The 22,873-nt window shown below is 36.5% G+C and overlaps 5 protein-coding genes across 5 annotated transcripts; all 5 read right to left on the bottom strand.

Moving 5' to 3' along the window:
- Window positions 1-601: 601 nt before the first annotated feature.
- taar14a (trace amine associated receptor 14a) lies at window positions 602-1,582 on the bottom strand. Its single transcript, XM_056764712.1, has one exon. It carries the CDS (start codon window positions 1,580-1,582, stop codon window positions 602-604), a length of 981 nt encoding a protein of 326 aa, XP_056620690.1.
- A 453-nt stretch (window positions 1,583-2,035) lies between these two features.
- stx7l (syntaxin 7-like) lies at window positions 2,036-9,166 on the bottom strand. The gene is made up of 10 exons (XM_056765395.1): window positions 9,082-9,166; window positions 8,204-8,314; window positions 6,244-6,313; window positions 5,983-6,073; window positions 5,607-5,744; window positions 5,481-5,530; window positions 5,176-5,269; window positions 4,905-4,977; window positions 4,210-4,292; window positions 2,036-3,630 (listed from the first exon to the last, which is right to left on the bottom strand). Exons 2-10 carry the CDS (start codon window positions 8,280-8,282, stop codon window positions 3,535-3,537), a joined length of 774 nt encoding a protein of 257 aa, XP_056621373.1. The 5' UTR covers window positions 8,283-8,314; window positions 9,082-9,166; the 3' UTR covers window positions 2,036-3,534.
- A 2,396-nt stretch (window positions 9,167-11,562) lies between these two features.
- On the bottom strand, window positions 11,563-12,745 carry LOC130434518 (trace amine-associated receptor 13c-like). The gene has a single exon (XM_056764716.1). The coding sequence runs from the start codon at window positions 12,731-12,733 to the stop codon at window positions 11,690-11,692; it is 1,044 nt and encodes a 347-aa protein (XP_056620694.1). The 5' UTR covers window positions 12,734-12,745; the 3' UTR covers window positions 11,563-11,689.
- A 4,470-nt stretch (window positions 12,746-17,215) lies between these two features.
- LOC130434664 (trace amine-associated receptor 13c-like) lies at window positions 17,216-18,235 on the bottom strand. The gene has a single exon (XM_056764945.1). It carries the CDS (start codon window positions 18,233-18,235, stop codon window positions 17,216-17,218), a length of 1,020 nt encoding a protein of 339 aa, XP_056620923.1.
- A 3,612-nt stretch (window positions 18,236-21,847) lies between these two features.
- On the bottom strand, window positions 21,848-22,873 carry LOC130434712 (trace amine-associated receptor 13c-like). Its single transcript, XM_056765016.1, has one exon. It carries the CDS (start codon window positions 22,871-22,873, stop codon window positions 21,848-21,850), a length of 1,026 nt encoding a protein of 341 aa, XP_056620994.1.

Raw genomic sequence — 22,873 nt, forward strand, 5'->3', positions numbered from 1 at the left:
CTAAAAGTTTTATTTAAATACTGAATTTGCATCTGTATTACTAGCCTCGAGTCTAGTGGACATTTGACAAGTGCCTCTGTCGTATATCCACTAAAGGGGGGCCTGGATTTGCCAGAAAGACTCTTGATATGACTTGGGGAACATAACACACAGTGGAAAGATGGTCCTGACAATACAACCCGAAATTGGGACACACTGTGTATGATATCACAAGGTTTCTAAAGACACGGCAGAATACTCTAAACCTATCTGTTTATCAACGTTACATTTTATAACATTTATGTATGTGGCAGATGCTTTTTTCCAAAGTAACAGCCTTATTTTTTAAAAATATTACACAACAACTTATAACACAGCTGCATTGACACTCTTCTATCTCATCATGGTATGTATTTGTTCTTTTAAAATTTCTCCACTGTAGAAAAAAATCAGGCCTACCTCAAAACTAAAAAATAATTTTGATAAACGCTCAAAAGTTTTGTGAAGCAGATTATAATATTTGTATTAGTAATAAAGCATACAAATTTAGTATTAAAATGTGTATTTATAATTTAGGGGAATCACACATAAAATATAACAAAATGACAGACATTGTTTCTTTTTAAGAACTCACAGAGAGCACATTTATGAGTGAGGAATCGGTGTTAAACACTTTAAGGGTTACAATCAGTTTTAAACTTTTTTTAAACCAAGGGTAGAACAAAGCATAAATAAGAGGATTGATGGATGAATTAAGATAAAACAAAATCAAAACTCTGTTGATTATATTATAAAACGAGTCATCCCTTAATAAATGAGTCAAAGAAAAAATATAATATGGCAATAAACATAATAAAAAGACAAAGACCAGAATTCCAAGCACTAATGCAGCTTTCCGCTCTGATTTCATAGAATCACTGATTCTGTGTTTTTGAAGAGCTCTTATAGCAGTGGCATGTTTCTTAGCAATCATAAAGACATGCGAGTATAAGATTATAATTAGAGTACAGGGCAAAATTAACACAACCAGGAGATCAATGAGGCTCGATACCTCATCCACAATATAAAGACATTCTCCTGGACACACGAAATCAGTGAAGTTCCCATTTATAAAAAGTATAGCGAAGTTATAAAGGACCGAAAACAACCAGTTAAACAAAGTTACTATGTAGATAACAGTAGGTGTGATCTTTTCAGAGTAGATAAAAGGATAATTTAAGGCCAAAAAGCGATCAACTGCTATCAGAGCCACAGTGTGAACAGAAACACACGTCACTTGAAAAGTCACAAAATTGAAAATAGAGCAGAAAAGTGGCCCTGGAATCCAGCACGCCTCGATCAGCCAGATCAAATGAAATGGCATTACAAAAATTCCAACCAGGACATCGGACACGGCCAGAGAGAGGATCAGGATGTTAGCAGGCGTGTGGAGCTGTTTAAAGTGACCGACGGAGATGATGACCAGAAGATTTCCACACACGGTCAGAAGAACCACAGCTGCTGCTGCCACATAGAGAAACACGTAGACAGGAAGAGAAAGAGATCTTTCTGGACAGGAATATTCGAGACAATCAGCAGTTTGATTCCCTGTTGTTAGAGACATATTTTGGAGAGGCATCCAAACAACTCTTCTTGATTACAAAGTATAGATATTCATGTAGTTTTGGTATTTCCATCAGAGTGAATGCAGTTTGAATCGACCCTCAGGCTGCATTGTGTCCGTCAGATTGCGTAGGAAAGATAAAATCAAGGTTTTATTGATTTGTATGTGCATAGATGTTGCCGGCCCCTCCCCTTTACAAGAGATGGTCATAAATGTGATTTTAATAATGTGCTTCCAAATCTAATAGGAGTATACGACTACAGATCAAACTACACTGCCATTCAAAACTTCAGACACACCTCCACATTCTTTATTGTTACGTATCAAAATAATAAAAGTCATTAAACTAACGGATATTAGCCTTTCCTAAAACTTAAAAGATCAAATGAACGGTCTTCCAAGAAAGGCATTCTCACCTTGAACACATTACATAAAAAGCACACATGAACCAAATAAACACAGCATTTGTCTTTATTCCTCCTAACAGTAATTCAAAATTTAATGTGGAAAAGATTTGTATGGATTAGTCACAACATTTTGGTTCAATGAAGATACAGATTTTAAAGAACATTACAAACAAAACAATGCACTTTCATTGCACCAGTATACATGAGTATGTCTCCATCTAGCGGTTAACATCTCTAACAAAAAGTTATTAACCATTTTCTGTGGTAACAGTATATCAAGTTGCACGACATACACATGACATATGAAGGATGACAAACTGAATATTATCAAAAATATGAACAGACTCAGTTAATGGCACTAAAATGTCTAATATATGTACAATTTAATCCAGAAAACCTAATTACAGTATGAAATTAAACACACAACATTTTAAAATACGAGCACAAAGACTGACCCTCACAGAATAATGATTTCATTTAAACATCCTCAACTGTAGCTTTATAGTCTCACGGCCATGAGAAAGTTTGCTTTGCTTTATGGTATAGATTCATGTAGCACGATCACATTTTAAAATAGAATTAGAGATATTAAAAAATACATTTAAGACACTGAGTGTTGCTTTCTTTGTTTTCAATAGTTAAAGTGTTACATTCGAAGAAATATAGTGCAATATAGATAAATATTTACATATTGTACCTAAATTTAGCTAAAACTACACAACCCAGGCATTACTTCTTGTTCTTTAATGTTACTATTTTCTGTTTTAAAATAATACATCATCAAAACTTTATCATCTGTGTCTGAGAGCTGCTCTTATTCAAGCAGTTTGAAATGTGTGCGTTCTTAAACACCGTTATAGCAGCAACATTATACTGTTAAAGACTGTTAAAACATTAATCATTTTCAACCTACTATCTGATTTAATCAATTTTACTGTCAGGAATAATATGCGAGTAATATGTTTACAATCACTGAAATATGACAAAATTCAAACGAATATTCCAGGTCAAACAAAAGATAGATCTGTGGCACTTTGTAACCGAGAGGTCAGGATTCAGCTGGTAAGCATGAACCAGTTAAACCCCACTGTTAGATACTTCATATAGTTTTATAAAAATCATTCTTTACTGACAGACATTACAAGAATATAGTTGTTATGCTGACAGAGTGCTTAAATGATACAACACTGATTAAAAGTTTAGGCTCACTTATTTTTTCCACATTTTATAGTGGAACTCATTAAAAGATAGATTAACCAAAAATCCCAAACCAATCAAAATTAGTTACATTTTATCATCCTCAGTGTAGTCACCTATTAACGAATTTACACTGTTCTCTTGGCATTACATTTTTTTTTATATCAGACACATTCGGTGCCATTACTTTTTTTTTCCTAAAATACGGGATGGCATGCTACAGATTATCTTGTATTGTACCCGGAACATTTTTGTCACAGTAGTTAGAAAACAAATCTTGGCTTTACTTTATAGAAAACCTCCAGTACTTGTTCAAGTGGAGATTCAGTGAGATGTTAGTTGGAGTTCTCATGATTTGACGGAAGCCCAGATGATCAAACCAATAATGATGCCAAGTACAATCAAAACAGCGATAATGATGCAAATCTTCTTGCGGGATGATTTCTGCAACGATTAAAAGAAACAAAGTCATTGGCTCCTGAATATTGAATGATAATATCTGATTTCAGAGTGGGTGCATATTTCTACAAATGCTGAAAATAACAGTTACTTTTCTGCCCTCTTACAGTACAGAATCAATTTAGTGTTGTCTCAATGTTTTAAGTGGGTTTATTATGGTGAAAGATAAAGGTGCATGTCTTCTTTCAATTAGCTCAATTTAATTTAATTTCATTATTGTTCTATATATTTTAAAGGAACAGTTCATGCAAATAAAAACACTGTGTCATTGTTTACTTTAATGTCTGAGATTTATTTTGTTCATATAATAAAACTGGGTAGTGATTTATTAAGTCTTTTAAATGAATGTGCAAATTATTCATTTTATCTGTGATGGACTGACCACATGTTGAGGACGCTACTCTGTCTATGCCTTAAATTGACCGGGTCGGCCTCAGCACTCCTTATAACACCAACAGTGATAAGTATATATACGATGGATAGACTGAAGAGATTCCTGTTTATCTTAAAAAGCTGTTTAGTTTTTAATAAAAAATGTGGTAAAAAAAAAAAAAAGGGATGTACCTGGTAGTCCGCTGCACTGGACAGCTGCTGTGTGGCTGACTGCACGTTGACTTCTGTACTTTCTACATTGGCCTCTATACTGTCTGTCCATGAGATTGAAATAAAATAGAAAAATTAAAGACAGAATGTATTCTTACCTTTAAAATATACTTAATTCAGACTATCTTGAGGTTTCCCCAGTGAGCATTACTGTATCATTCAATCAGGTAAGATTTTTTTTAGATGACACTCATTTGATCGGCAGATAATGATGATAGAGATGCAAACTGTTGACATGAAATATCAACACAACACAAGTTTGTCTTATTAAAAGTTTACAGCCTGATCAAACAATTCCACTGAGTGTGCGCATGTCTCTCAGGTCTTCATTATCACCGTCTGCTTAACACCTTTAATTGCAACTTTCTGTCTGAGGTTTCACCAATAAACAAACAATCCCACATAGTACATCTACTAATTTAACAAAACCTCATTGGCTGTTTTTTACCGGTTAACAGGAGAAACTCAGGCCTTGATTACATTTGTCATACTGTGTCTCGCAGGCTCTTACAAGAAAAAAATATTTTATAAAATGTGTTGCAATGCCTTGTGTGTGTTTATACGCGAGATGTGTGTTGTGTTTATCACTTTAATTCTTTTTCGAAAAAGAAATACTTCTGTGTGACCAGAGTAACACATTGAATGAGAGAACTTACCAATCATGTCTCCTTGTTCATGCACCAGCACGGCCAAGTCTTTAAATATTGTATTAATGTCTGTGATGTCCGACTGAAACACAAGAAAGCCCTTTCAAAACACATCCCAAAACATCACAGCAAATAAAAAATAAATGTTTTCGATTTCCTTGCAATGTAACACAGCATGCGAAAGTGAAGCAACTGTACCATTTGCCCCTTATGTTTTCTATCCAATGCTTGAGATTTTGTAATATATTTCTTTGGTGTCTCAGGTTTGAATTTGTCATACCTCCAGTTGTTTGATGGATGATTCTCTTTCCTGAATGAGCTGAAGATCTTCTTCGGTGATCTCCACTAAGCCCTGAGTTTGAGTTTGAATCTCACTGGAAACACAAAGTGAGGCAGAAACAGCTAAAAACCTTGGTAATTTAACAACAGGCCGAATTTTAAATACACAAATCCATGTTGCATTTTCCTAAGAAAATAAATCAATTTGTGTAAGGCTGGCATGAGAGGACAGTGTGAGGATGAGTAAACCCTCAAGCATATGTGGCTTCGTTATTTATTACATTAATTTTCATTTTCCCGTCTGACCTGCCAAATTGGGAAGTGGTTCCTCCAAATTGATCATCCGGGCCACCAGCCTGTGAATAGAAAGTGTTTTAAACTTTCGTTGTGGCACAAAACGGTTAAAATTTTCCATGAGGAACGACGACTTACTGAAACTCTTGAGCTCGCACGGACACGCGCCACAAACTCTTTCTCCTTCCTTGCTGCATCTCGCTGAGTCCTCTGGAAGATACCCAGACAGTTTGAGAACTCGGTGATAAGACGTTCTCGCTGGATTTTCTTCTGACGCTTTTCAAGAACAGAAGAACATCAGACAGTTAAGACACACAAAACATGAATGTGAACATAGAGATTGCTACCTCTCACATCTGATCAAGGCTTCTCGATTTGCTTAATATGTCCTAAATGGACAAACAGGATGAAGCCATTAAATGCAACAGTTAACCTGTTTGTTTCGGCCAATATAACACTACATTCTGATAATATGATGTGATATTGTGACTGAGACAGTAAAATAATGCTGTACCTGTTCTGTGGTCACAGGTAAAGAGTTAAACTCCTTCATGCATTTATCTGTTGCTTTTGCAAGATGATTGACATTCTGCTGTTTCTGCAGTCTGTATGTTTAAATAAAGGCAAACAAAAATATTTGCTGTATTTACTGCAAAGTGTCAGTGAAAATTTGGATTACATTTTGTCAGCAGTGAGTGAACGTAAATGGATAATTTCTGAGTAAAAATTAAAATGGAGTTATCGGAATTGAACTGGTACTTTGTAAAACACTTACAATATCTGCCGTAGTTCATTTGTATCTCGTTCTGTTCCGAGATGATTTATCATTTGCTGGATTTCATTGGCTGAGGAAAACAACAGACATAAATCAAGCATTATGGATTTACATACTCATCACTTACAGTACACTGTTTTGAATGTTGTGGTTTGCATATTTTTGTTTCCAGGGGGCAATTCCCCTGGGGGGACTTTCCGCTTCAATTTTATACTTAATACTAACACACTGTCTATTTACAAAGCCTGTAAAAGTGCTTTACGCCAGCTCCGTCCACTACTTTCAGACTGGAATTGTGAAATCCTAGGAACCACCTAGTTAATCTCCACACACAGAAACTTCAGTGGCAGAGTTGTTTCGTTGCGATAGACCCGTGTTCAAGACCATTGCCGTTTCTTGTCTGTTTTTTTGTTTTGTTTTACGTAATTGTCTGTACTTGTGTTCTTGCGAAACGTCATCAGAAGCAGCCAAAGTACAGTTCCAATTCAAAGTTCACATCAAGACAAGAACGGTTAAAATCCCCCTTCCTTGATCCGCCCCTTTTATCGACGATGCGTTTGAAGATGATTTGTGTTGACTTGTGACGCTTTATTTCCCAACATGTATTTTGCAGCAACTGCAGTGGAGCAGTTAACACGTTCATAATATTACGGTTAGTTTGTCACAAAATTTCATTTTTTAGGCTCAGGGACATTTTTATTGATTATCTTTTGCCGCTATCTCCACTAATATTTTTATTTAGTGCCAGTTACTCAGGTAAGTTCTCAGTGACCAGGCCAAATAAATGATAAAACATGTAAAATGTTTATATACATATTTGACTGGGCTCGGTTTAGGGTAGGCGTGTGGTGTTTACAGTGTGGCAGATGCAAACGTTTATTGTGTATTATAAAAAAAAATTAGCATATAGAAGCAGCATGTAGTCATATAGTAAAGACGCATTGTTAAAAATTTTCCTAGGATTTTAAAGTTAACAAGCTGTGTTCTGATCATGTGAATTTAATCTCCCTTAAATTATTTCACGTTTGCGATGTGTACATAATTATTAAGCCTAAATGATTGCTTGACAAGCCTGAGTTTTAACAGTTCCGTATGACGTAAATACATTTTCAAGTCTATAACCATCTTCAACTGAAGCCAAAGGCATTTCTGTACTCCACGTAAATAGACAAGTATTGAAATTAGATGAGGATTGAAAATGATGATATGTTTTTATCCAGAAAACTGCAGCTCCACCATTCACTCGTATGTCTTTGTAGTGGGCTTTTGTCCTCCCCTATATGGCAGCAGCGCTGACATACAATCCAGCAAACAATGAGGCATCTAGGTAATATATGTCTATCGGTTAAACCACTCAAGTGGTCATGTCCTTAATTATGCAGAACTTTGAAGAATTAATACAAACTTATAAAAAAACTTAATCCTCCTCATAGTTGTCATGAAGGGCAAAGTTAGCTATATAGACCAAAATGTTTTTTGTAATAGGCTGTAAACATGTTTTTCTCTAGTATAAAGTATAAATATATTTTAACATAAGTCTCAATAACATTTTCTCTGGCGGCTGGTTAATGAATTGCAGCTTACAGTAAGTCACTTCTGTGTTTGTTTCACGAGAGACCGGAAGGTTGCCACTAGGTCAAAACCTGTGTATACACGTATGGTTCAAAGGAAGTATACTTTGCAAGCCCGTGCGTTCAGCGAGCGTACACATAAAAGAAGAAGTATACCACGGTCAAATATCAAATGCAAAGCTACAAATTATCTTTTGCAATTCATGCATTTCATCATCATCAATGGGGATTTATTCTGTTTGTTTAAACTATTCTTTTGAGGTGAAATTTATTTATGTGTGTGCTTGTCAGTCATACCAGCGATTCAGTGATTTGACAATGTTTACTACAAACAGTTTAAAGCCGGGACCTCATAACATAAATAAGAATGATACAATGTCTTCACTTACTTAGCAGTGTTATTCTCTGGATGTTTGAACTTATTTTTTGTGCCAGCAAATTTGCATCAACTTTACTTGATTCAGACATGACGAAAATCTTCACAGGAGAACCCACCGAACCTAGAAAGATTACAGCTGTTAAACCACAGACTTTTTGGACCACAAAAGTACAAACACAAGTATGCATTTACAACTCTCTAACATGACTTTTAAGAAAAATATAAGACACCAAAAAAAGATTCGATTTTAATTTAATTTAACTAGATATTTGAAGCTAAAACGAACATAAACTGCGAGAGGAAACACACATTTGTGCAATTTCGGTTTTGACTCAAACCCATCGGTTGCTGAAACAGCTCTTGTGACAGCTTCCCAGTAAGACAACATGCCCCGGCGACCTATACGTGACGTTCGAGCTGAACTTTAAACCCAACAGTTCGCATATGATAAAAAATAACCAAAATATTCTTCAAAATGACAAGCTTTCATAAACAAGTTAATTACTTAGCGAAATAGTCAGTCTTTTAACAACCTTAAGTGACCAAACCTCAGCACCAATGCACCTGCAGAAAGAATGCGGAAACTAGACCGACAAAACCTAACATATATTCATTTATTAAGTAAGAACGTTTATATTTTAATGTTTCTACAGCACAGCAAATAAAACACCGAAATTGAAACGATGACAGTGATTAAACGCGAGTTTGAATCTGCAAGTTTGCGTCAAGCAACTTGCCTCACGTTTAATGTTTGACGTTGAATAAAGTAACGCTTTCGTTAACGACGTCACTAACACTTTTCGAGGAGTTATTTTAAATATACAGAACTGTTGTGTGTCTAAAGACAAACTGTTTTTAATCGGTTAGAGACTTTTTGTGTATGTTTACCTGGATTTCCTCAAGTGAAAGTCCGAACTCTCAGCTGATTTCCCCAAGCATTCGTCACGTGGTTACGCTCGGCAATCTTCGGCGGCGTAGACCGGTTGGCGTATGACACCAAAGTACCGCGAGAGTGGTTAGCGAGCATTGCTCTCTCGCGATATGTTGATATCATACCTTGTTCGCTCGTCGCAGCGAAACTTTGCGTCTAGAAACAGGTAACACGGGTTTCATATAGATATACGATCAGTTCAAATAAAACTTTATGAAATTACTTTAAAATGAGAAAAGCTTTTAATGTTGGTTTTAAACATTTATTCTTTAACCCGTTCAGCATAAATCAGCATAATTCTTGTAATAGCTGATGGGTGAAAATACGTGGCACAATAAAACCACAAGGCTTGACATTAAAGCAAAATGTACTTAATTTTATTGCGAACAAATTAGTAAATATAAAGCTGATTCATAAATCAAAATATATTCAATTCATATAATTTACAAGAAACTAAAAGCCCAATACCAAAGATGTCTCTTTTACCTAAATGTCTGTGTCTGTCTGCAATAGTTTGAGTTTGACCATAACTTTTACTGACCTTCTGAACCAGGGGTAAGATATAGTGATGTACAGTATAAAGTGGTTGAGGCATGAATTAGTGTAAAATAAACAAAGTGAAGCAGAAAGGCTCACTGATGACTTTGGAAATGTTTCATATTATTAAAGAGGTTTTGAGCCAAATCAGATACAGAAACACAATTGAGGCAAGTGTCTTAGTTGCCTTCATCTCAAATTTTCCAGATGGCTTTCAATACATCTGAGAAACCCTGTTTTTCTGCGTTGGAAACTAATTTTGCATGCCTTAAAGCCACTGAGAGAATTCTTATAACCACTACATGGAGAAATAAAGCTAATCATCAAATCAAAGAACCCCGGGACTCGCTCACAGCTACCACATACGATGCTCAATGAATTCCATGGGGAAAGTCTTCACTGTTCACAGTGCCCATGATGTTCAGAAAAGCATTGCTGGACCAAAATCCCGATCTAGCAGATCTAATGAGAAGAAGTCAAGTGTTCTCTTTATTCATAAATAAAAAAGTGTTATAATATTTGTTTCATAATACATGATAAATATTTGGAGAACATGGCCACCATGTGTGTTAATTTCAGTTTTTTGTGCTAAGATGTTAAACCATTTCTCCACCAATGCATGTGGAAGCTCCTGGACATTTCTGGTGTAATGGTCCTAAAAGTCACAGGTGGGATTGTGACACTGCTAGCATCATTTCTGTCGGTCTGTATTTTGGCTTTAATGTATTTTATAGCTCTGGCCATAAATGAGGTTTTGACTTCCTCATACCTCACTGAGGCAGGCCTTTGGCATGTTGGCACATGTTATAGTATGGTGTTTCAAAAGAACACTTCAACAGGATATGAAAATTCAATTATAATTGACTCACCCTTATACCATTCTCACCTCTTTTCACAGATGCAGGCACATTCATTATTTGTAAGAATCTGTAAAGTTTATTTGTTTGGCAAAATTTTATTTAAATACAATATCCTGCAAAAGACACTTTATTTATGTTTCTATAAGTCTACTTTAATGCTCTCACAGTACTTGAATATCATATTCTGATCGTTTTGCCTAGCACCACATGTAGTCAAACACACCTATCTACAAAGAATCTGATTTACGTCACACCTGTACCGCACCTGCGATTTATGGAGTGAGTCTTATTGACATTTATACAAGTGACTCATTTAAACTTGACTTATCTGTAGATTGCCCTGTCTTGGCAGATTCATGTGAGTAACTTTATGTACACCCTTTACTTTCAAATATTATGATTTGACATGTGCTAAAAAATGCCTATTTGCTAATTTGATTTTTTTACATTTACATGTGAGTCATTTTAAAAATGTGATTACAAACCTGTAAAAAGCTTCCAAATAAAAAATCTACCCGATTTAGCCATAAATACGCAACTTGGTGCCTTTTTATAATGATGATTGTTATTTAAGTCTTTATAGTTTTGTAAAAAAATCTAAATTAGTTTGAATTAAATTTTTGCTTAAAAAAACACATGCCCCCATCCACATGTTTAACTCTTTTGTATGGTGTATAAACATTTCCCATACACATATAAACATTTTTAATCAAGTTAACCAATAGATGCATAAGCATGCAAACCAAGATAATTATTTATTATTAAACATAATAAAATATATATATATATTTATATATCTGTCCTTTGATTTTCTTTCATTGGTGACGCAATTTATTATTTTGAAAGAATAAAAAAAGGTAAACAAAGAAGACACTCTGTTCAAGCACACACATGGTGAGTGTCCCTTTCCTAAATATAAGTAAGAAATGTTATTTAAAATGTCGGTTTTTAGGTGTGGTTCTTTAAAAGCAGCTTTGATGTTGCTTTGGTTTGTGCAATTTTGTTATCTTGGTCGCCAGATTTGTTGATTAACACAACAAGTCTTTTTTGGGCAAAATATATATTATGTACATTTTTCAGTGTAAAAAGACAACAAATTTTCACTACAAATGTGCACGATGAGATCAAGTCTGAATGAAATAAATATAGTAAAATAAAAACAAAATAGTCAATCCGTAAAAACATTGATATAAGAGGAGTTTGGCTCAAATATTTTCATTGTTACAATAAGAAAAAGAGTTTTTCTAAACCATGGATAGAAAAGCCCATATATGATGGGATTTAAGGTTGAATTTAGGTAACCAAACCAGACAAACAATTCAAAGAGCGCCAGTGGTGTCGAAAAGTTAATGTAGGGGTCTATCAAGGAGTTTAAAAAATATGGCAACCAGCAAATAATAAAAGCACCCACGACCACACTGAGAGTTTTTGCAGCTTTGTGCTCAGATCGCCCAGAACTCTTTATAACACTTTGCTTTTCATGCTGGTCTGAGTCTCCAATTTTCCTTACATGCTGTCTCGCGATTACGAAAATCCTGGCATACAGTCCGATCATGACCGTACAAGGTAAGAAGAAAGCTATTAATGTGTCAATAGCTCCCCACAATGCATTGAAAAAGAGATCACAACCTCCCATACAGTGTATAGATGCAAGAAATTCATCCAGTCCTTCGACATTAGCTTTTGAGTACAGAAGACCGTAAGAATACCCTGCAGCTATGCTCCAGCTTAACACTACCATGACCCAAGCAACAGGTATGGTGACTCGTGTAGGGTACAGAAGCGGATGACACACGGCCTGATATCGGTCAATAGCAATAAAAATAAGATGAAAAATAGACACAGATGTAAGAAACATGTCAAAGCTGGAGTGAAGCAGACAGACGGCATCTCCATAATACCAGCAGCCAGTCACAGAACGAACGATACTCAACGGCATGACCATCATTCCCAGCAGCAGATCCGCCAGAGCCAGAGACATCACCAGTATGTTGGTGGGTGTTTGGAGCTGTTTGAAGTGCGCTATGGAGATGATGACCACTGAGTTTCCTAGAATGGTCACAATCATCGCTGACAACAAAATAAAATACAACACTGTCTGTGTGACTACGCTGTGTGTACCTTTCATGCAAGAATTGTTCAGTGCAGGAAAGCAAAACTGTGTGGAATCATATTCTTGCATTGATAAATCCATCCTGGTGGTTGTGCTCATCCTTCTCTTAAAAGCAAGGCTGTAAAATCCTGTCTTACTGTAAGGGAACAGGCTCTTAAATATTGATTTATCTGACCCTCCCACATGGCGACGCAACCAATAACAACCTCTAATGTCTAAATATGTCTAAATATACACATTGAAAAAATACTCACTGAAATCCCATTCCTTTCTGGCTTAACTATGGTTCAATAATTTTTCCTATTTGCAATACGTATATTACAGTAAATTGAGGAATTACAGACACTTTTGTCTATTTCATTGCAAAATGCTTAAAGGGATATCACCCAAAATTGTAATAATTTAGGCAAGTTATTGAAAAAATATTGCTGCTGTCCTTCTGAAATCTCCCCTCTATAATTAGTATAATTTTTTTTTATTATTTTCTCACACTTTATGTGTGTCACTGGGTTTTGCAAATATCTAATCAATAAAAATTAATAAAAAGTGCTTGTAAACAACACATTATGCAATCATTGAAAAAAGGTTAGTGCTTTTTTCAAAACAGCGAATTTGGACGTACAAGGTTTCAGAGGGAGAGCAACGATATGATGTTTTCTACCGTGGAACACAAAAGAAAATATTTTGAATAATGTCTCGTGGGTTTTGTGTTCATACAATGGAAGTTAATAGGGGTCACTTTATTATTTGTGTTCTGCAGAACAAAGAAAGTCATACAGGTTTGGAACGATATGAGTGCGAGTAAATGATTGAATTATTTAATGATATAATGATTAATCATTTTTGGCTAAGCTATACCTTCTTATCAACGGTTGCCAGAAGAGTTATTTACCAGTGTTGGTTAAGTTACTCTGAAAATGTAATTAATTACTAGTCAACTTACTCTCTTCAAAAAGTGTTTGATTACTTATTACTTAATACTGTCATGAACGAGATCAGACTCAACAGCGGTGGTAAATGAAACAAGAGAACACACATTGAGTAAAAGTGAATAAGCAGACTCTACAATGGGCCGACCATGCCCGGAGGAGACCCAATGCTTCAGCCGGTGGTGCGAGGCTGTCGGCTGGGACAACAAGGCTGTGGCTGGAGGTGATGAGAGGCGAGGCAGAGCCCTAGTCGTGGCCAAGCGGCCGACCGGTGAGAGGAGCCCTGTGGTGAGAGGCATCTTTCTTTCTGTAAAGCTGCTTTGCAACAATGAAACATTGTGAAGAACGCTATATAAATAAAACTGAATTAAATTAAATTGTGAGTCAGGCGGGTTGCTGTGGACGCCAACGGGGAACTAGGAGAGAATAGCAGGTGAATGCAGAAACTAAAGGAACTATGGCATAGGAGTCTTATGGCGCATTTTGGGAACAATTTGTCGCAAGAACTTTTTTCTCCCCAGAACGGCTGCTGTCTGCGTTTTCATAACGGTCTAAACATGACATAGGGGCCTAAAAGTGTCTAAATCGTGACATAGGACTGCATGTGATGGCTTCTCCCAGTCCAGGAGAGGGCGGTAATGTCGAACAACGATGACATCACATAAGGCGACAGATACTCGTAATTTTTTTATGCGACAATGCCCAACTTAAAAAAAAAATATTAAAAATATTTTTAACTATACATTTTCATTGCGGGTCATGATTTCCAATTTCCATCGGATTGCATCCTCTGCAAAAACCCTTAATAATGCCTGGAGCTCGTAGTAGTCATATTTTTTATCCATTTCGAACAGTAAACAGCTGAAACTACACGCACCGCAACAAACTTTAAAAAATGGTGTTTCGATTTTTCCGGAACACGATGCAGCATGTAGCGTCAACCGATGTAGTCATGAATTCAACAAATCAGCATATTCGATGACCAAGGCCCACCGCCGAATCTTCTGGAACTCTGGAAAAGTTCTGGGACTTTCTGGGGGGGAGGAATTTTTTACTTTGTTTTGATCCCGGTTTTTGCGCTGGAAACACCGAGTACTGACCCAAAGTCCAGAGTCACCGGGAAAAGTTCCCGGAAATGCTCGATTAGACGAGATCGCAGTGGAGAAAGGTAATTAAAACTATGACTAGACAACGCAGTGGCAAGACTATGACAAGACTAGAGATATCACTAGGGGTCAAACGTAAGCGGAATAACTACAAAAATCTGACAACTCATGACAGAACAAGGGGAACTATAAAGGGGAATTGGAATTAAACTAACATCCAACCAGCGTGAACACAAACAAGATAATTAATGGGATAACAAGAGGGGCGGGCGGAACACATGGGGAGCTGTTGAAAAACACACAGAGGGAAAAAACTGAAAAGCCTGGCAAACTGAGGGCATGACAAATTACTTTCTATATCTTATATCAATCTTGATTAATTAAGCCATTCAAGGATAGTCATCAATAGGCTCTTTAAATTTAGTCAAATAACTAATATAAAACTACATAAACTATTATTATTAACTGACCAAAGCATTACAAATGTGAGACTTATACATTAAAGCAAGGATTTTAAAGTTAGACTTTTTATGTCAATTCCACTATTGAACACACATATATTACACAAGGAATTTAGTTTAATTACATCAGAAGTAATTATAATAAAATTACAGAAAAAATAAAAGTTATCCCTTGCTTGACTTTTTCAAGGGAAAAGTAATCAAATTACAGTTACTTATTACCTAGTTACTAGTTACACCCAACACTGTTGATTACTGTAATGATCAACTGAGATCAAAAATAAAAAAAGTATATGCAACCGAAAACGTATATTAACTTTATTGTTTTTCCATATTGTTCATATCAGGTATGTGCAGATGAAGAGCTCTTTGCCAAAACGAATTAAACGTCAAATAAAATAAAAAAAGAGTTTGTCATGCCATTTTGCTGTGTACTAAACCTATTCACTGCTCCGTCAATGTTTTTATGCCAAATCGCTATATTTCCTTGTTTAAAATGTTCTGCAAGATGCAGCTTCTTTCCAAAACGTTATAAGTGCCGAACCTGTTTTTAGCCTAATTGCGGTATGTCCTCTCTACCAATCAGAATTTGCTCGTTTGTGGTATTTGTATGCGTGTTATTTTTTAACTTGTTGTATGTGGTGGAAGATATTGAAACATGAAATTGAAAATATTTATTTTACTATTTAGTTTGTTACTATTTATTTTATTTGGCTGTTATTTATTTCATGCATTTGCATTTATTTGATTTATATTCATTTATAGTATGAGTCCCTGATGTCATATGTTGCATGTTCTCTTGTTTGTTTGTTTTTAAAAAGAAATAAACCAACTTTTAAAAATAAATGGATGGATTTGTAGCGTTTTTGTAGCGTTAACATGTTCAGACTGAGCCAACAGACCATTTTAACAGGATAAATTGAATATTAACAAAATGTATGGGTCTAGGTAAAAAAATGTCATTTCCATGAAAACTATGAAAATGGATTTATAGCGTTTTGGAAAAGAGCTCTTGAGATGCACTTAAAATGTAGCTTAAACACAAATTCTGTTTTGTGATTGTGCATGTGCATGTGACCCTCGTCTTGTTTCTGTGGTGGTGGCCTCTTTTAATATACAAGTCCACAAATTGATCATTTCTACATTTTGAATATTTGTGATTTAAACATTTAAGTTGGTTTGGAAACCATTGTTCTCTAGTATTTGCTCTTTTCCTAATGTCATGGTGGCTTGTGGGAAAAAAAACTGTGATATCATATGTGACATTAAGCAAACTGGACATAAACAAACCTACAGAACAAACACACTCTTAAGCTTCACACACGTCTGCCTTTATTATCAATTTGTATTATCAAAGGTTGATTTTTTATCATTTGGAAAGCAATGTGTATTTATCTTTTTTCACAACGTGCAGTGTTCGTCTGCGTACGAATTCACTGATTATCACCTGCTCTTACCTTTCATAATGGACTACATTGCATTTATTATATAGTTAATGAGTGAACCAGTGAGTGATGTTAATAATGGGTGTTCATTCATTTATGTTGACTTCAGCCACACTATTGACTGTAAAAGCAATTCAGGAACATTCTGTCCGCTATTTTTAAATCAGCCACTTCTATTATTTACTCTGTGCTGCATGTGATGTGTTTAGATTAATACAGTTTATACACACAAGAATAAAGATGTAATTTGCACATCTATACGTACAGTTTGTACGTCTCAAGCCAGCCACTCATTCACTATACAGTAAACACTACATAATTCATTATGTATGGAAAGAAGAGAAAGAAAATGCATGAATAAGGACCCTGACATACATTTATTCCATGACACACAGTCGTACAAGTAAAAATATAAGTGCTTCATAACACAGATAACAACTTAAGAGACTGTTTACAGTAATAAGAGCACGTTTCAGCATGTGACAGAGCCTAAATGTTGAAAAATATGTTTGCTGTATGCACATATATATATATATATATGTGATAGATTTCTATGTACAGTTTGTGACAAAATATGCTAAATAAATAACATCTTCATGAAAAGTGCTGCACATTGAGATCACATCAAAATGAAATGAAGTCAAATATTGAAAACTCTGATATCAGAAGAGTTGGGTTCAAGTATTCGGAGTGTTACCATAAGATAAAGGGTTTTTCTGAACCAAGGATAAAAAAGCCCATAAATGATGGGGTTTATGGTAGAATTGATGTAGCCTAACCAGACAAATGCCTCAAAGACCTCAAATGGAGTGGAAAAGTTAATGTAGGGGTCTATCAGGGAGTTTATGAAAAAAGGCAACCAGCAAAGGATAAAAGCACCCACGACAATACCAAGGGTTTTTGCTGCTTTGCGCTCAGACCTTCGAGAAGTCTTAAACTTGTTCTCATGTTCATGCTGGTCACCAATGTTTCTTACATGCTTTTTAGCCACAACAAAAATCCTGGCGTACAATCCGATCATGACAGAACAAGGCACAAAGAAAGTAAATAATGTGTCTAAGACCGACCACAATGCATTGAAATAGAGAGTGCAACCTCCTATACAGTACACAGATGCAAGAAATTCATCCAGTCCCTCAATATTAGCTTTCGAGTACAGAAGGCCATAAGAATACAAAGCAGCCAAGCTCCAGCTTAACAGCACCATGACCCAAGCAATAGGTATGGTGACTTGTGTCGGGTACTGAAGCGGATGACACACGGCCTGATATCGGTCAATAGCTATAAAAATAAGATGAAAAATAGACACAGATGTGAGAAACAAGTCAAAGCTGGAGTGAAGCAGACAGACGGCATCTCCATAATACCAGCAGCCAGACACAAATCGAACAACAGCCAACGGCATGACCATCACGCCCAACAGCAGATCCGCCAGAGCCAGAGACATCACCAGTATGTTGGTGGGTGTTTGGAGCTGTTTGAAGTGCGCTATGGAGATGATGACAACTGAGTTTCCTAGAATGGTCACAATCGTCGCTGACAACAAAATGAGATACAACACTGTCTGTGTGACTTCGCTGTGTGTGCCTTTTATGCAAGAGTTGTTCATTGCGGTAAAACAAAACTGTGTGGAATCATATTCTCGCAGTGTTAAATCCATTAAGCCTATTGCGTTTTCTTTCTCTCAGCTTCAGAAACAAGAACCAATTAGCTGTCAACTACTTGACTATGTTAGACTAACACCAACTGAACAAGCATTTAAATATTGTCTTCTCTGACCCTCCCACATAGAGAAGCAGCCAATAACATCCCCCATTAAAAATTAAAGCAATAGTTCTCCCTAGAATTCCAGATTCCCTGAGTAGAGTAGAACAATAAAGAAGATAAATCCTTTAGGTAAATCCTCAGCCCTTTGTGCTTTATATTATGGATGTAAATACGGTCCTCGGGGTCAAGAGTTCTAAAAGCATATATCCAACCCAAGCGTGATCCCAGGGCTCGTGGTGACATATTGACATCTTGTGAAGCGTATCGATCATTAGTTGTAATAAACTAGATGTCATTTTTTTTATTTTAAGCGGTGTTCTACAGCTTCCGCCAAACGTCCTGATAGCAACATCCATGCTTAAATGATGTATCCGGGGCTCTCAAGTTTTGAACTGAGTTCGAGTGAGATTTTGGTGACGGTTTGGGTGGGGACGGGGGTTTGATCTGAAAAATGTGACACATAAATTCGTACAAATTAAAAAATATGTATTTAATTCAGCATTTCTTAATGTGTGTGTATGTGAGAGTGTGTGTGTGTGTGAGGGAGAGAGAGAGAGAAAGAAAGAGAGATAATGGTTAGTGTTGTTTAGTGAAGGTGTTGGTAGCTGGTTTTCAGGCATTCAGCACAGGGGTTGGGGGCTCCTATTTGAAACACTGTGACATGTCATTTCCACTGTCATATTGGATGTTCCATCTAGTGCCAAGCTGTTCCTTGCTGTTATTGGTTTTTGTTTAGTTTAAAAGAGGATTTTTATGTCATGTGAAAGTTAAAACCAAAACCAGCTATCTGGACAGACCAATAACCCAAATCTGTCTTTTATTGGGAGCAGAAGATGAATATTAATGAATTGTAGTTTGATGGACATTTTGCTTTAACATAAACTATGACGATCTATGGATTTGTCGAAAAATACCTACCAATCCTTACCCGGATACAGCAATGCTATTTTCTGATTCGGTGTTCCGTAGCTATATTTTTTTATTTGATCGGCGAATATTATCGTTTGTTTTAGATGTAATTCAATGTGTATACACGATTTAAGGTTAAAAAACGCTGTATTTTCCACATACCGTGCATGTTTATATCTCCTATATGTCCCGCCTCTCTGAAACGGACAGATTCATCACTCTGGAAAGCGAGCTGTGGTATGAACGGCAAGTTAACCAGTGCGTTGTGATTGGTCGAATACTGCAAGCATGTTACGGAAATGTAACGCCTCTTACCATATTTTGAACATCATGTTCCAAAGCAATTGTACTGACAGGTACGCCCACCTTACTTGTGTTTACATTTGGGCAGTCTTAGTAAAGTCATACCAGGAAATGACGTACATTCGTGGGGGTGTGGTTAGGTCGGTTAGGTCTGAGTGAGCATTCGCTTTTAGATAGAATGCATCTTCTGTTCCGATACTTACATTTTTGCAATTTTACGTGTCTAATACATGCATTGGAAACTTATAATACACCAAAGACACAGAAAAACATGTATTCGCGCCATATGACCCCTTTAAGATCCACACAAGATCATGCGTCCTACCTTGCTTTGTAAACCAACCAGTGTCCATTCACCTTTGAGATCGTGCATACATGATTTAGGCGACAGAAGAAGTGCGATCAGGACGTTTGGTGAAGGCTGTAAAATAAAATACCGCTCATAAGTTTATAAATGACTTTCGGTTTATGGTAAATAACAATCGATTCACTTCTAAACACGTCAATATGCACGTTTAAATAAACTGTAAAGGTGATACTGAAAGTTATGCCATTTATGCCAAAAAAGGATGACTCCCCTCTTTGTGTGGCAGTCCTACTAACCAACTTCCTTTCTCTCTTATGGGAACTGTCCTAACCGATTGCGTAAATGGCCACTGGCCACTATTTAAAAAATTTACAGGAACTCGCGGTGGAGTGGGATTGTGGAATCTGTCGAAGCGATTAATAGGCGAAAGAAAACAGCATTTATGTAATATAAGTGAAAGAAAAAATGGACTTGTTGCCACAATACGTACAGACCACGCAAGATATTTTATACTCTTGCCTTGCCGAGCACCACAAGTCTCCGCACAGCCAATGTCTCTTAATGCACATTGGCAACAGGAAGTGGGAGTGTCTAGCGACGTGAGAACGTTGAGAATTGTTCAACTTTATGACTACTAATGAGAGTAAAGCAGTGAAAAATAGTTGTTTTGCAATAAAATGCACCAACTGTTAGAAGACAGGCCAGAGCTATGCTTCTACAGAATCTGAGAATCTGACCATCTGAGAAAAAAAGATGCAATTTGTGAATTTTGTGCCATAAAGGGAAACAATGGCTGCCTCAATGTACACTTGTATTTTCATTGAACACTAGTTCAAATGTAACCTTATTTTAACAGTGGATATATTGGTATATTTTTAGTCGTTAATCATAATTTTATAAAGTTTTTCATGCAGTGTTACACCATGTCTACACCCGACCCGACGCGACGCGACACGACAATAGAATGCAATGGAACCCATTATGATTGTACAGTAAATTTTGTCCACACTGACAACAAGACAAACCCATTAGGAACAAGCCATCTGACGTGTCGTGTCACATTGCACCAGTCGCATCCAGTATGAACACGGTGTTAGACTTAGAGCACATTAATTGAAAATGCAATGATGTGCAAATCCTAATTGTGTAGTACTAAGAGTATTAAACTTTATTGTTTTTCTGTGTATATCAATGGAGTTTTGGTTCTTCGCCACTTCGCTTTTATCGTGTTGGCTTGCACACCCAGAGACTGCTGATATTATATTAGCCTAGGGTTCTACAACTTCTATTAACATGACTTTATAAGAATGGTCTTACTCTTTCTATAATACCATGTACTGTTTTGTTATCTACCTCTTTCTGTGCTTTTTAGTTTTTTCCCCTGTAAAGCTGCTTTGAAACAATGCAACACAAGGAAAAAATCGTGTCTATTCAAGAGCATACTGGAAAACTTAATAATTACAGAAGCAATACACCCTTAAACGGAACAGTCATAGTCCTTTATTATTAATGTGTTTTAAACAGAACTGTCAGATCAGTAGATTTTTGAGGATAAAATTTTGCGTTTTTGCCTTGAATCATACATTACAGTGGGGGACAGAAAAAGAACACAAGCCGGGACTCTAACTCAGGTCGCCTGAAGAGCAACCTTGGCACATACTGTATGTCGAAGCCCAGCCCACAAGGCCATCGGCTCAGACAGAATGGGACTTCACCATTTGAAAAGAAATTCATATTTTATGTACAAATGAACCCATTGTCTCATGCTCTTACATCGTATAAAGGACTAGATGTCATTTACTATCATAAGTGCCCAGGGGGTGATGTAAGACAGTAATGGGTGCTTATTCATTAAACATGTTTTTATGTTTTTTCATTTTATATATGTGAAAGATATTGATGCATGTGACACAATTTGCTAAGTGTAAAAACAACAAACACTCAATAAAATGCTGAACACTGCGATCACATCAGAATGAAATGAAGTCAAATATTGAAAACACTGATATCAGAGGAGTTAGGTTCAAATATCCGCAGTGTTAAAATAATATAAAGAGTTTTTCTGAACCACGGATAAAAAAGTCCATATATGATGGGGTTTATGGTAGAATTCATGTAGCCTATCCAGTTTAGTACATCAAAGAGCACAAATGGAGTGGAAAAGTTCAGGTAGGGGTCGATCAGGGCGCATGTAAAATATGGCAACCAGCAGAGAATAAAAGCACCCACAACCACACCGAGAGTTTTTTCTGCTTTGCGCTGAGAACGTCGAGAAGTCTTAAATGTGTTCTCATGTTCAGTCTGGTTTCCAGGACCAAAGTTTCTTGCATGTTTTTTAGCCACTACAAAGATCCTTGAGTAAAGGCTGATTATGAAAGAACAAGGCACAAAGAAACTAAATAATGCATCTAAAGCTGACCACAATGCATTGAAATAGAAACTACAACTTCCTATACAGTCTATTGATGCAACATATTCATCCATTCCTTCCACGTTTGCTTTTGAGTACACAAGGCCAAAAGAATACAAAGCAGCCAAGCTCCAGCTTAACAGCACCATGACCCAAGCAACAGGTATGGTGACTCGTGTCGGGTACTGAAGCGGATGACACACGGCCTGATATCGGTCAATAGCAATAAAAATAAGATGAAAAATAGACACAGATGTAAGAAACATGTCAAAACTGGAGTGGAGCAGACATATGGCATTTCCGTAATACCAGCAGCCATCGACAGAGCGAACGATACTCAACGGCATGACCATCACTCCCACCAGCAGATCCGCCAGAGCCAGAGACATCACCAGTATGTTGGTGGGTGTTTGGAGCTGTCTGAAGTGCGCTATAGAGATGAGGACCACTGAGTTTCCTAGAATGGTCAAAATCATCGCTGACAGCAATATGATATAAATCACTGTCTGTGTGAATATGCTGTATGTGTATTTAATGCAAGAATTGTTCAGTGCAGGATAACAAAATTGTGTGGAATCAAATTCTTGCTGTAATAAATCCAT

Source organism: Triplophysa dalaica, chromosome 13 (genome assembly GCF_015846415.1).
Source record: "Triplophysa dalaica isolate WHDGS20190420 chromosome 13, ASM1584641v1, whole genome shotgun sequence".
In the NCBI taxonomy this organism is placed as follows: domain Eukaryota; kingdom Metazoa; phylum Chordata; class Actinopteri; order Cypriniformes; family Nemacheilidae; genus Triplophysa; species Triplophysa dalaica.

Bases quoted from the DNA above. Each gene is read 5' to 3' on its own strand.
- taar14a (XM_056764712.1), bottom strand. From the start codon at position 1,582: ATGTCTCTAACAACAGGGAATCAAACTGCTGATTGTCTCGAATATTCC.
- stx7l (XM_056765395.1), bottom strand. From the start codon at position 8,282: ATGTCTGAATCAAGTAAAGTTGATGCAAATTTGCTGGCACAAAAAATA. The intron at 6,074-6,243 runs GTAAGTGTTTTA...TTAAACATACAG, and splicing joins AATGAACTACGGCAGATATT to ACTGCAGAAACAGCAGAATG. The intron at 5,531-5,606 runs GTAAGTCGTCGT...TTCTATTCACAG, and splicing joins GTGCGAGCTCAAGAGTTTCA to GCTGGTGGCCCGGATGATCA.
- LOC130434518 (XM_056764716.1), bottom strand. From the start codon at position 12,733: ATGAGCACAACCACCAGGATGGATTTATCAATGCAAGAATATGATTCC.
- LOC130434664 (XM_056764945.1), bottom strand. From the start codon at position 18,235: ATGGATTTAACACTGCGAGAATATGATTCCACACAGTTTTGTTTTACC.
- LOC130434712 (XM_056765016.1), bottom strand. From the start codon at position 22,873: ATGGATTTATTACAGCAAGAATTTGATTCCACACAATTTTGTTATCCT.